The sequence below is a fragment of the Oryctolagus cuniculus genome, chromosome 17, assembly GCF_964237555.1.
Source record: "Oryctolagus cuniculus chromosome 17, mOryCun1.1, whole genome shotgun sequence".
Lineage (NCBI taxonomy): Eukaryota > Metazoa > Chordata > Mammalia > Lagomorpha > Leporidae > Oryctolagus > Oryctolagus cuniculus.
This window is the reverse complement of record NC_091448.1, coordinates 42,221,292-42,235,104: the sequence shown is the minus strand read 5'-3', so window position 1 is coordinate 42,235,104 and position 13,813 is coordinate 42,221,292. Positions and strand designations below refer to the sequence as shown.

The window sequence follows — 13,813 nt, the reverse complement described above, 5'->3', positions numbered from 1 at the left end:
GCCTAATGTGGCAGAACCAGATGGGAGCTCCTGGCTCCAGATCTGGCCTGGCCCAGCCCCGGCTGTTGTGGCCTTCTGGGGAATAAATCAATGGATAGAAGCTCTCTCTGTTCTCCCTTTATCTTTGCCGCTTTTTAAAATAAAATCTTTTGCCGGCAACACAGCTCACTAGGCTAATCCTCTGCCTGCGGCGCCAGTACCCTGGGTTCTAGTACCAGTTGGGGCACTGGATTCTGTCCTGGTTGCCCCTCTTCCAGGCCAGCTCTCTGCTGTGGCCCGGGAGTGCAGTAGAGGATGGCCCAAGTGCTTGGGCCCTGCACCCACATGGGAGACCAGAAGGAAGCACCTGGCTCCTAGCTTCAGATCAGCACAGCGCACCAGCCACAGCAGCCATTTGGGGGGTGAACCAATGGAAGGAAGACCTTTCTCTCTGTCTCTCTCACTGTCTAACTCTGCCTGTCAAAAAATAAATAAATAAATAAATCTTTTAAAAATAATAATAGCTTTCGGCATTATCATTTCCCAAAAATAAATACCATTATTATTGAGGAAGGTCATAAATGCTCCAATTTTCACCATCGTGGGAAGAACAAGCTGGAAAAGGCAGGCATGCTGAGAACTGTACTACACAAACATTTCTGATGCTGATTTGGGTAATAGGAAGGGGAGCTTCAGTTTCACATTCATGGAGGCCATTACCCTAACACTACACCATGGTTTGCAGCTCACCCGTAGGCAAAGTCTTCACGGCCTCCTCATACACTGCACTGCACCTGTCTTCCCGCCGGCACACCTCCAGCGCTTTGGCTGACTTCGTTGTAGGTTGCTCTTCTCCTGGTTTTGACGCGATCTCTAATTCTCGCCGTGCCACATAATCCCAAGTGAGAGGGTCATCTGTGTGTAGAGTCTGAAGGCTGAAAAATAGTTTATTTGCATCTATGACAAGAGACTTAACACACAATAATATCAACCACAGAAAGAGCTCCATATAGGACACCCTCATAATAACTGCATTTCTCAATATGCTCTCCAGAATCTCCTTACTCACTCCATAAATTTGGTTGGGGTGGGGGGAGGGGGAATGTATGGCAGAGCAGTTAGACACTGATTGAGAAGCCCACATCCCTATGCCAGTGCCTGGGTTCATGTCTGGGCTTCACTCCCAATTCCAGCTTTCTACTGATGCACACCCTGGAGGCATCAGGTTAACGGTTCAGTTGGGTTCCTGCTGCCCACATGGGAGAACTGGAATTCGGTTCCAGGCTCCTGGCTTCAGCCTGCCCCAGTCTCTGCCACTGCAGGCATTTGGGGGACAAACCAGCGGAGGGCAGCTCCCTCTGTCTCTCTCTAATAAACAGCTTTAAAAAATTGTAAAAAATAAACTGAATCTAGTCAATGGAACAAAGTCACCATTCACTTAAAGAATTCCAGAACATGTCAGGCATCACTCACAAATGTGAACTTTGAAGTCAGCTCTCAAAATCAAGTCAGCAGCTCACCATGACAACACAAGCCTCAATGAACTCCAGAGAAGCTTATGATGCTCAGACTAAATTTGCTGTAATAGAGACAGAGGAAAAAGCACAACCTAATCCCTACCAAAACCTTGAAGATATCCAAAATGATACAAGTCTATTTAATCTCTTTTGTGAGCGGAACTACCTAAGAATGAAGTTCCCACAAGGTACATTGCAAGTAATTCTTAAACAATATAATCAGACAGCAAAGATTAGAATTATCTACAGTATTCAAGTATTAACACCTATGAATACAACTCTCATTTTATTGGAGAAAGGCACACAAGCAAAGTACCATATTAATATTTATTTAAGCATTAGGATGTATTTATTATTGAATAAATACAAAGGAAATAAGCCAAAGAACATCGCCAGAAACATTAAATATACCATAAACACATGATCTTAAAGTTAGCTTTCCTATCAAGGACTTTGTGTGATATCTTCATTCCACCCCTCTAAATATACTTCTTTAAAACGTTATCACATTGGGCCAGCACTGTGGCACAGTGGCTAACGCTGCTGCCTGTAATACCAGCAGGCCATGTGGGCACCGGTTCAAGTCCCGTCTGCTCCACTTCTGATCCAGCTCTCTGCTACTAATGTGCCTAGGACAGGAGCAAAGAATGGCCCAAGTGCTTGGGCCCCTGCACCTACGTGGAAGACCTAGAGAAGTGCCTGGCTCCGGGTTCCTGGTTTTCGACCAGCCCAAATCTAGACATTGCAGTTATTTGGGGAATGAATCAGCAGATGGAAGATCTCCCTCTGACTCTTTCTCTCTCTGTCTCCCTCTCTAACTCTGCCTTTCAAATAAATCTAAAAATAAAAAAAAAAAAAAAGTACCTTATCACAGATCAGCAAGAGAAACAGTCACCTTTCCACTATTTTACTTACTCATCATAAATTTCTTTTTGTAGGTCTTTGGCAAAGTCAAATAGCTGTGCAATTGAAAGTAATGACACATGAAATTCTGCACCTAGAATTTAAAAAATAGGTGAGGAAAGGTTCATTATCAGTAAAAAAAACTGCTCTAAAAATACAAACTTCTTTTTCTTGTTTTTGAAAAATGCAGAAATAGAACAAAATACGAAAGAAAAGTTCCTCACAGTCCTACTCAACAAGCAAAGCCATATTTGAGTATTTGTAAGCACTTCTAATTTTCATTCTAGACTTATGAAAGGCACAAGGAAATGGAATAAATTATCTTTTTTTCTGACTCCCAATATGAGTAAAGTACTCAGTGAAAACTTACTGAAATGTCCAATAAAAATCTGGGACAAGGGGCTGGCATTGTGGCATAGTGGGTAAAGTTGCCACCTGCAGTGCCACCATCCCATTTGGGCGCCAGTTCAGATGCCGACTGCTCCAATTCCAATCCAGCTCCTTGTTAGTGAGCCTGGGGAAGCAGCAGAAGATGGTCCAAGCCTTTAGGCCTCTGCACCCACGTGGGAGACCCAGAAGAAGGTCTTGGTTCCTGGCTTCAGATTAGCCCAGCTCCAGATATTACAGTCATTTGGGGAGTGAATTAGTGGATGGAAGAACTCTCTCTCTCTCTGCCTCTGCCTCTCTGTAGCTTTGCCTTTCACATAAATAAATAAATCTTAAAAAAAAAAAAATCTAAGAGAAAAAAACCTTTTCTGAAAGAAACAGAACATTATGTGTACGATCAGTTTTATAATCATCCTACTGGAAAGTTTCAAAATTAGCAAAGGTTTTTTCATTGTAAAGAGAATATTAAACTTTCTTACCACAAATAAATGTCCAATAGACACCTACCTTTAATTATGCTTACAGAATTTTTGTAGATGATCCGTGCCAACTCGCCCTTAAGGATTTCTTGAGGATAATCAAGATTCCTCTAAAGAGAGTGATATAAAACGTAACCATAGCACTACTGAGTAGAGAAAGCACCATGATGAAAATTAACATTCCTTGATTACCTGTACCACATAAGCTCTATGTCTGGCCCAGCCCTCTTACTTGTAAACCATGCAGCTTAAACAAGATCACTCATCTTCCTGCTCTTTTCACTCAGGATGCTGGAGTGTTGGCAAGATCGCATGCCTTAAAGTCTCACTCCGTTTAGACCAGAATAGGTCAAGTGCTACATGCCTTGTTTAACCTTTTGTGTTAAGATTTTACTTGGATAAAAAAGGTCTGAGTTGGAAACCAAATTAACAAGAAGATAACAAAGTTCCTTTTTCAGCCTAATGTTCTAAACCTTTCTTTCAAATTATTCTGCCATGGAGCAAGCATTGTGGTACAAGTTAAGCTTCTACTTACAATGCTGGCATCCTATATGAATGCCAGTTCAAGTCCTAGCTGCTCCACTTCCAATCCAGCTCCCTACTAATGTTATTGGGAAAGCAGCAGAAGATGGCTCAACCCCTTGGGCCTCTGCCACACACACCGAAGAACTATATGTAGTTCTGAACTCCTGGGTTTGGCCTGACCCAGTCACAATCATTGCAGCCATTTAGAGAGTGAATGAGCAAACAGAAATCTTTCATTCTCTCTCTCTCTAACTCTGCCCTTTACACAAATAAATAAATCTTTTTTAAAAATTATTCTGGGGACCAGTATTGTGGTGTTGTAAGTAAAGCTCCCTCCTGAGACACCAGTACACCCTTATAAGGGGCCGGTTCATGTTCTGGCTGCTCCAATTTCAATCCAGCTCCCTGCTAATGGCTTAGGATAAGCAGAAGATAATAGCCCAAGTGCTTGGGCTTCTTGTACCCACATGGGAGACCTGCAAGATCCTGGTTAAGGCCTGGCTCAGCCTTAGCCACTGCAGCCACTTGGGGAGTGAACCAGAGGATGGAAGATCTCTCTCTGTCTCCTTCTCTGCATAATTCTGACTTTGAAATAAATAAATAAATCTTTGGAAGAAAAATTCTGCCATGTAAATAATTATATAAAAAGGAAAAGAAAGAAGTCTAGGAACTACACATTTCATCTTTCTGAAGCTCCTTGAACCCATATATAAAAGTGCTATTCCACAGTATTTGGTTATTTCCTCAATAATAATTTTGAGGACCACTTCAGGTAGTCCAAATACCTGTTGTTGTTTTTTTGTATTTTATTTATGCATTTGAAAGGCATAGTTACAGAGAGACAGACAGACACAGAAAACCTTCTATCTGCTGGTTCACTCCCCAAATGGCCGCAACAACTGGGGCTCAGCCAGGCGCAACACCGGAACATGGAACTCTACCTGGGATTCCCACGTGGGTGCAGGAGCCCAACCACGTGGGCCATCTTCCACTGCTTTCCTAAGCACATTGGCACAGAGCTGGCTAAGAAGTGGAGCAGTCGGGCCTCAAACTAGCGCCTATATGGGATGCCGGCATTGCAAGCAGCAGCTTTACCAGCTTATGCCACAATGCCAGCCCCCATCAAATACCTATTTTCAAATACAAAATGTTACTCTTATTACTAGGCCCATTAAACTAAATCAACTCTGGACTTACTTAAAATTTCAAAATGTGACATTAAAGTGAAAAGAAAAATAATATATTCCAAAGATTTTTCTCTTACTCCTGTACAGGCTTAAAAGACTACATAATATTAGCAACTGACAACACAGTAGGATCTTACCAGATCATCCATGTCAGCTTTTTCAAGTTCTTGCTTTTCTTTCCTCAGTTTCTCAGCATGCATTAACTCCATCCTAAAGTACTGCAGAAGGAAAACAATGACATGAAAATCCTTGAAACCTTTTTTTTTTAAAGATTTATGTATTATTTATTTCAAAGTCGAGTTACAATCAGAGGAACAGACAGAAAGAGATCTACCATCTGCTAGTTCACTCCCCAGATGGCCACAACTGCCAGAGCTGGGCCACACCGAAGCCAGGAGCCAGGAGCTTCTTCCAGGTCTCCCACGTGGGTTCAGGGGCCCAAGGACCTGGGCCATCTTCTACTGCTTTCCCAGGCCATAGCAGAGAGCTGGATCAGAAGAGAAGCTCCAGGACTAGAACCGGCACCCATATAGGATGCCAGCACTTCAGGCCAGGGCTTTAACCCACTGCGCCATAGTGCCAGCCCCTAAGATGCCACTTTTTATCCTTAAGTATCATATCTAGGAAAGTCTGGGGGGCAGAGAGTATTATATTTTGTTAAAAAAGTATGTGACACAAGGACCAGCATTGTGGTGCACCAGGTTAAGCCACTGCTTGCAATGCCAAAATCCCATATTCAAGTTCTAGTTTAAGTCCCAGCTATTCAGGGCCCAAATGACCACAACAGCTGGGGCTGGGCCAGGCCAAAGCTAGGAGCCAGAACTCCATCTGGATCTCCCCCATCAGCAGCAGAGGCCCAGGTACTTAGGTCATCTCCCATTGCCTTCTCTAACACATAAGCAGGAAGCTGAGTAGCCGGGACTTGAACCAGCACTCTCTCTCTCCCTCTCTTTAACTACCTTTCAAATACATTTTTAAAAAATTTTTAGCAGCATTAGATTTATTGAACATGCTTCAGGGGAGGAGCGAGCAATCAGGACAGCTAGGGTTTAGCTGCTACTGCTGCATGCTACAGGGGAGCAGCATGACAAGCAGGATAGCTACAAGCTGACAACTGTTAAAATAAATAGTAAAAATGGGGGAAGGGCAGCGTTGTGGCATAGCAGGTAAAGCCTCCTCCTGTGACACTGGCATCCATATGGGAACCGGTTCGAGTCCCAGCTGCTCCACTTCTATCTAGCCACCTGCTGATGCACCTGGGAAAACAGTGGAAGATGGCCCAGGTGTAGACCTCGAAGAAGGTCCTGGCTCCTCCGGCCACTGCAGCCATTTGGGAAGTGAAGCAGTGGACAGAAGATCTATTGGTGTCTCTGTGGTGTGTGTGTGTGTGCGTGTGCGTGTGTCTCTCTCTCTTTTTGTTCTCTTTGTAACTCTTTCAAACAAATAAATAAATCTTAAAAAAAAAAAAAAAAAAAAGAGGGGAGGAGGAATGAGTCCCTCAAGAGAGGAAGAAAGCCCTAAAAGTATATCCATCTTTTAAAAAAATTTATTTATTTATTTGAGAGGCAGAGTTACAGACAGAGAACAGGAGTGACAGAGGGATAGGTCTTCCATCCGCTGATTCACTCCTCAAATAGCCACAATGGTTGCAGCTGGGCCTATCTTAAGCCAGGAGCTTCTTCCGGGTCTCCCATGTGGGTGCAGTTGCCAAAACTTGAGCCATCTTCCTTCCACTGCTTTCCCAGGCCATTAGCAGGTAGCTGGATAGGAAATGGAGCAGCTGGGATTCAAACTTGTAACCACATGAGATGCTGGCGCCACAGGCGGAGGCTTAACCTACTACACCACAGTGCTGGCTCAAGTGTATCCATCTTAAGAAATAAAATATAGCCAGCATTATGGTGTAGTGGCCTAAGCCTCCAGCTGCAATGCCTGCATCCCATCCGTGTGCCGGTTCCAGTGTGTGGGCCCCTGTACACGCGTGGGAGACCCAAAAGAAGCTCCTGGCTCCTGGCTTCAGACAGGCCCACCTCCAGCCATTGCAGCCAACTGGGGAGTGAACCAGTGGATGGAAGATCTCTCTCTCTCTCTCTCCCTCCCTCCCTCCCTCCTTCCCTCCCTCCCTCCCTCCCTCCCTCCCTCCCTCTCTTTGCCTCTGCCTTTCAAATAAAATAATAAACCTAAAAAAAAAAAAAAAGAGCAATGTGGAGAAAAAGGAAATCCAGAAGAAGACAGAAAGGAGGGAGGGAAATCAATTTAAAAAATAAGAACAAAGGAAAAAGAGGCTGAAATGGACCACTCAACTAAAAGAAGTTATGGTCCAATCCCCATACCTCCAAACCACAGCAGGCAGGTGAGGGTTCCAACTTCTCATGAATCAAGAAGTTGCACAGTGTCAACAAAAAAAAGATGTTTCTCCTCACCCCTCCACCCCCACCACAATTATCCTTAGCCTGCATAATCTGAAGTCTTTAAGATTTAGTTAGTTAGTTATTTGAGAGGCAGAGACAGATCTTCCATCTGTTGGTTCACTCCCCAAAAGGTCATATGCTGAGCTGGGCCAGGCCAAAATCAGGAGTTGGAACTCCAACTAGGCCTCCGATGTGGATGGCAGGAGCTAAATGACTTGGGTCATCTTCCGCTACTTTCCCAAGCACATCAGCAGGGAGAGAGATTGGAAGCAGAGCATTCAGGACTCAAACTGGGACTCCAATATGGAATGCCAATATCCCAAGTGGGCAGCTTAACTTACTCTGCCACAACACTGGCCCCTGAAGTGTTTCCAGACTTAATGAAAAACATATGGGATGAGTGTCTAGCCGAGCAGTTAAAATGCCCACATCCCACATCGGACAGCCTGGGTTCAATTCCTGACTCCAGCTTCTTAGTAATGCAGACCCCGAGAGGCAGTGGTAATGACTTAAGTAACTGGGTTCCTGACATCCACGTGTTTTCACCTGGTTTGAATTCTGGTGCCTGGCTTCAGTACTGGTCATTGTAGGTATTTGGATGGGAGCACTCTCTCTCTCTGCCTCTCAAATTCAAGAAAGTACATCTCCAGGGGATCAAAGCAAGACATCGCTCTTTCACCTGGTGCGCACACACTCACTTCTTGATAAAGTTTCGGGCACTCTGGATGAAAACGTAGAGCCCGAAGAAATAGCTGTCTTGCACTTTCTGAAGATAAACGGTCTTCCATTTCCCACTTGGCTGCCATAATCCACAAAGCTATAAATGAAAAATCAGACTTTATATCAATAAATTAAACAAGAAAAGACAATGTCCCAAGTTCAAATACTCAAAAGAATTTTTAAATAATTTTACCAAAGGGAAAGGAAGAAAACAAAGTTTCCAATAACCAAGTTTTGCTGCTTTATCTAAAATTAGAATATTCTGGGGCCAGCATTGTGGCATAACAGGTAAAAACTGCCTCCTGCAACAACAGCATCCCATATAGGCACCAGTTTGAGACCCGCTGCTCTACTTCCAATCCAACTCCTCGCTAAGGAGCCTGGGAAAGTAACAGAGCATGGTCCAAATGCTTGGGCCCCTGCTACCCACTTGAGAGACCTGGAAGAAGCTCCTGGCTTCAGACTGGCCCAGCCCTAGCCATTACAGCCATCTGGATATTGAATCAAGAGGGTGGAAGATAGCTCTCACTCTTTCTCTCTCTCACCCCCCTCCCACCCACCCACTCTCTAACTCTGTCTTTCAAATAAAATCAATCCCAAATAAATAAATAAAATTAGAATATTCCAGGGTCAGTGTTGTGCTACAGCAGCTTAAGCTGCTACCTGCAACACAGGCATCCCATGTCAGAGTGCTGGTTTCAAGTCCCTGCTGCTCCACTTCCTATCTGCCTCCCTCCTACTATGCCTAGGAAAGCATCAGAAGATGGGCCCCACTGATTAGGCCCTTGTCACTATGGCCTGGGAAGTCAGTGGAAGATGGCCCAAGTACTTGAGCCCCTGCACCCACGTGGGAGACCCGGAAGAAGCTTCCGGCTTCGGAATAGCACAATTCTGGCCAGGCCACCTGGAGAGTGAACCAGAGGATGAACGACCCCGACCCCGTCTCTCTCTACCTCCGCCTCTCTGTAACTCTGCCTTTCAAATAAATAAATAAATCTTTAAAAAACAAAAACAAGAAAGAAAATTCTAAAAGAAACAGGTAAACACTAACACACAAGACCTGGATGTAGTACATGCTACTGCATTTCATCAACATCAGTGGTCATGTACAATTTTTTAAAAAAGATTTTAACTTTTTAAAAAGAAATAATAGGGGCTGGTGCTGTGGTGGAGCGGGTTAATGCCCTGGCCTGAGGCACCGGCATCCCATATAGGCACCAGTTCGAGACCTGGCTGCTCCACTTGCAATCCAGCTCTCTGCTATGGCCTGGAAAAGCAGTAAAGGATGGCCCAAGTCCTTGGGCCCCTGCATCCACATGGGAGATCCGGAAGAAGCTCCTGACTCCTGGCTTCAGATCGGTGCAGCTCTGGCCATTGCGGCCAACTAGAGTGAACCATCAGATGGAAGACCTCGCTCTGTCTCTGCTTCTCCTCTCTCTGTATAACTCTGACTTTCAAATAAATAAATAAATCTTTAAAAAATAAAAATTAAAAAAAAAAAGAAATAATAGTCCTTCTTGATCACAGATACAACACCTGGCATCGTAACTAGTACAGGTTGGCAAAGATGAAGAGGCAGCTGTTCACAAACAAAAACTGCTCGAGGCCAACTGCCTAAGTTCAAGTCCCCAAATAATTTCTCTTAGGTGCATCAAGCAAAGACATTTCAAAATGACTTGAGTCTAAATAAAACAGAGAAAAAGAGCTATCAAAGATTTCACCATACCTGGCTTGTTTGAATGAATGGCCAACATGGCAGAGAACACCTTGCTCAGTTGCTCTTTGGCAGCCTGTAAAAGAGGAAGGAAAATGTCTACTTCCTGCACAGAGCAGTCACTGATGTTTCTCTCTAAGTAGTATGTGCTACACCCTCGCACCTTTAAAACCCAACAGGACAAGAGTTGCTATTGCTAGGGACATAGGAACAGATGTAGACACACAAATATTTTCTTCTACCTAAACCACAAAACAAACATTTAGATTCTAAGACTCTAAAATAAAGAAATTAATGTCACTGAATATGTATAAAACTGAGTTTTTTCCAATTATTTACAAACTATGTTTGTAGTCATTCAGATATACAAATGTTATACTGAAGTTCAGCCTTCTTGGGTGTTTTTTTTTCCTAAGATGTATTTATGCATTTGTAAGTCAGAGTTAGAGAGGAGAGAGAAAAAGAGGTCTTCCATATGCTGTTGTTCACTCCCAAAATGGCCTCAATGATCAGGATGGAGCCAGGAGCCTCTTTGGGGTCTCCCACAGAGGTAGCAGGGGACCAAGCATTTAGGTCATCTGCTGCTGCTTTTCCAGGCTATTAGTAGAGAGCTGGATAGGAAGTACAGCAGGTGCCAGTGCTGTGGTATAACAGGTAAAGCTGCCATCTGCAGGACCAGCATCCCACGTGGGCAACAGTTGAATCCTGGCTACTCCACTTCCAATGCAGCTCCCTGCTAATGTGCCTGGGAAAACAGCAGAGGGTGGCCCAGGTGCCTGGGCCCTGTAACCACATGGGAGACCAAGAAGAAGCTCCTGGCTTCAGCCTGGCCCAGCCCTGGCTGTTGCAGCCATTTGGGGAGTGAAACAGCAGATGGAAGCGCTCTCTCTCTCTCTCTCTAACTCTGCCTTTCAAATAAATCAATAATTAATTTAAAAAAAAAAAAAAAAGGCAATGGAACAGCCAGGACTCTAACCAGTACCCACATGGGATTCTAGTGTTGTAAGCAGTGGCTTTACCCACTATGCCACAATGCTGGCCTCCCTTCTTGGTTTCTTCTCCACTCTTTTTTTTTTTTTTTCTTTAAAGAAGTTGGACACCTTCCAACTGAAGGTTCAATCCCCAAATACCTGCCACAATCAGGGCTGGGCCAGGCCTAAGCCGAGAGCTGGGAATTCAATTCAGGTCTGCCTCATGATTGGCAGGTACCCAAGTAGTTAAGCCATCACCTACTGCCTCCCAGGGTGTGCATCAGCAGGAAGCCAGAATCAAAAGCAGAGACAAGATTTGAACCTAGGCACTATACGATATGGAATACAGGTGCCCCAAGCGGCATCTTAACTGTGCTGCCAAACACCTACTCTTGAATTCTTGTTCCATTCATCAATCCTACAGCTCTGGAGTGAACAAGGAGTTGAGTAATGAAGCCCAAGCTCAAACGGCAGACCAGCAGGAAGAGGGGGATGGGGAAGACACGCTTTACTCACCCATTTTTTACAGAAAACGACATAGGACAGCCAAAGCTGGACATCATCCTGCAAGAAAGTAATGTGGTTAGCTGCTTGAATTTGATGCGTGCATACAAGGCACCTCTGATTGATTAATTCTGTTATGGACAGGCAGATTTCAAAGACCCAATGTGCTATCACACCCCTAGGCCTCTTAGGCTTTTCCTTATCAAGGCCTTGGACCTCACAACCATGACAACTCAAAGTCTGCCCAACTTCCACTCATGTTCCAAGATAAATGTGTCATCTATCCAATATGCTTGATACGGTTTTTAAATGGTCTCCAGCAGGTGAAGCAACCCAAAAATTGTCATTCCCAGGAATACACAGTATTTCCTATTTAACATGTCCAGTTCCAAAGCCAAACCTGAAGAAAATCAAATTACTGAGATACTGCCCTATCTAACTTTTCATTTTCCATCTCCAAGTCTTCTGTGTTTGTGACTTAGAGATAGATCAAAACAGTTCCAAAATAATTTTGGATCCCTAATAATTAAATATGTTATTTTCAGCACTACTTTTATAGAGTAACTATGAGGGAATGAAACTAACTCTCTTAACGGTTTGTTAAATGGCTCAAAAAATGTTTCTTTTTTTTAAACTTTTTTTAAAAGATTTATTTATTCATTTGAAAGTCAGAGTTACACAGAGAGAGAAGGAGAGGCAGAGAGATAGAGGTCTTCTATCCACTGGTTCACTCCCCAGTTGGCCGCAGTGGCCAGAGCTATGCCAATTCAATGCCAGGAGCCAAGAGCCAGGAGCTTCTTCCAGGTCTCCCATGCAGGTGCAGGGTCCAAGCATTTGGGCCATCTACTGCTTTCCCAAGACATAACAGAGAGCTGGATCGGAAGTGGAGCAGCCAGGACTTGAACCAGCGCCCATATGGGATGCCAGCACTGCAGGCAGCGGCTTTACCTGCTAAGCCACAGCACCAGCCCCTCAAAAAATGTTTTGAGCAATGATACTATCATTTAACTACGCAGGCACCCAAGATAACAGAGAACAATGCATCTTAGGGCGTATTGGATAGAGCGCTCCCATATGGGCAGCAGTTCAAGTCCCAGTTGCTCCACTTCCAACCCAGCTCTCTGCTGTGGCCTGGAAAAGCAGTGAAAGATGGCCTAAGCCCTTGGGCCCCTGCATCCACGTGGGAGACCCAGAAGAAGCTCCTGGCTCCTGGCTTCGGATCAGCACAGCGCCAGCCATTGCGTCCAAGTGGGGAGTTAATAATCCTCCGCCTGCGGCGCCGGCACACCAGGTTCTAGTCCCGGTTGGGGCGCCAGATTCTGTGCCGGTTGCCCCTCTTCCAGGCCAGCTCTCTGCTGTGGCCCAGGAGTGCAGTGGAGGATGGCCCAAGTGCTTGGGCCCTGCACCCCATGGGAGACCAGGAGAAGCACCTGGCTCCTGGCTTCGGATCAGCGCGGTGCGCTGGCCATAGGGGCCATTTGGAGGGTGAACCAAAGGAAGGGAAGACCTTTCTCTCTGTCTCTCTCTCTCTCTCACTGTCTAACTCTGCCTGTCAAAAGAAACAAAAAGCTACATTTAACATGTATAATACAGATCCTCACATCTCATAGAGTAAAGGATGCTCTGATCACTTACTTTCCACTTCGCTGAAGCGCGTCGGAAGACTCCTTGTACCCGGTGTACAATAGAATTCTCTATTTCATCCCTCTTAAATGAGTATTTAATGCGCTAATAGGGGACATCAAAAAGTCTTAGGTTATCCAAAGCAGCATTCTTACCTGATCATTTAACAGTACAGATAAAGAAAGCAAGTAACTATAACTACCCATTATGAACATTGTACCACACAGTTTATCCACAATAATTGCCTCCCAAGCAAAAGTTCAAGTTACATGCCACAATGCTTACTATGTACTTTTTCCCAACATCTAGAAAATCATCTACTTACTGTTCTTCTTCTCTGGATGAGCTCCAATAGATTTATTTCATACTATTGAAGAGAAACAAAAAGGAGAAAATTTATAGAATTTCATACAGAAAACAAATTTAGTTTAAAAAATTTTTTGAAGATTTATTTATTTTAAAGGCAATCACAAAGAGAAAGAGAGAGACAGAGTTATTTCCCTTCTGCTGGTCCATTGCCAAATGGCCACAATGGCTGGAGCTAGGCCAGGACTAAACAAGGATCCTGGAACTCCATCCAGGTTTCCCACAAGGGTCCAGGGGCCCAAGTACTTGGGCCATCCTCTGCTGCTTTCCCAGGCACATTAGCAGGGAGCTGAAATGAAGTGGAGCAGCCAGGACTTGAACTAGTGCCCATATGGTGCCCATATTGCAGGCGGCATCACAACACTTGCCCCCAATTTTTTCTTAAAAGATTTTATTTTATTTCAAAGTTAGAGACAGTTAGAATTAGAGAGTGACAGACAGAGAGACAGAGCGAGAGGTCCATCTGCTGGTTCACCCTTCAAATGGCCACAATGGCCAGGACTGGCTGAAGCCGAAGTCAGGAGCTT

At 44.5% G+C, this 13,813-nt stretch overlaps 1 protein-coding gene across 2 annotated transcripts in view; it reads right to left on the bottom strand.

Annotated features, from left to right (window-relative positions):
- The window catches only part of UTP6 (UTP6 small subunit processome component), a 40,858-nt gene that overhangs the window by 18,623 nt on the left and 8,422 nt on the right, over nucleotides 1–13,813 (bottom strand). For both annotated transcript variants that reach the window (XM_051825453.2, XM_051825454.2), the window contains exons 3-11: nucleotides 13,246–13,287; nucleotides 12,933–13,025; nucleotides 11,310–11,357; nucleotides 9,835–9,898; nucleotides 8,087–8,205; nucleotides 5,115–5,195; nucleotides 3,294–3,375; nucleotides 2,412–2,493; nucleotides 730–914 (exon numbers count right to left, since the gene is read on the bottom strand). In XM_051825453.2, the coding sequence (XP_051681413.1) occupies nucleotides 730–914; nucleotides 2,412–2,493; nucleotides 3,294–3,375; nucleotides 5,115–5,195; nucleotides 8,087–8,205; nucleotides 9,835–9,898; nucleotides 11,310–11,357; nucleotides 12,933–13,025; nucleotides 13,246–13,287 (796 nt within the window). The remainder of the gene's footprint in view (nucleotides 1–729; nucleotides 915–2,411; nucleotides 2,494–3,293; nucleotides 3,376–5,114; nucleotides 5,196–8,086; nucleotides 8,206–9,834; nucleotides 9,899–11,309; nucleotides 11,358–12,932; nucleotides 13,026–13,245; nucleotides 13,288–13,813) is intronic.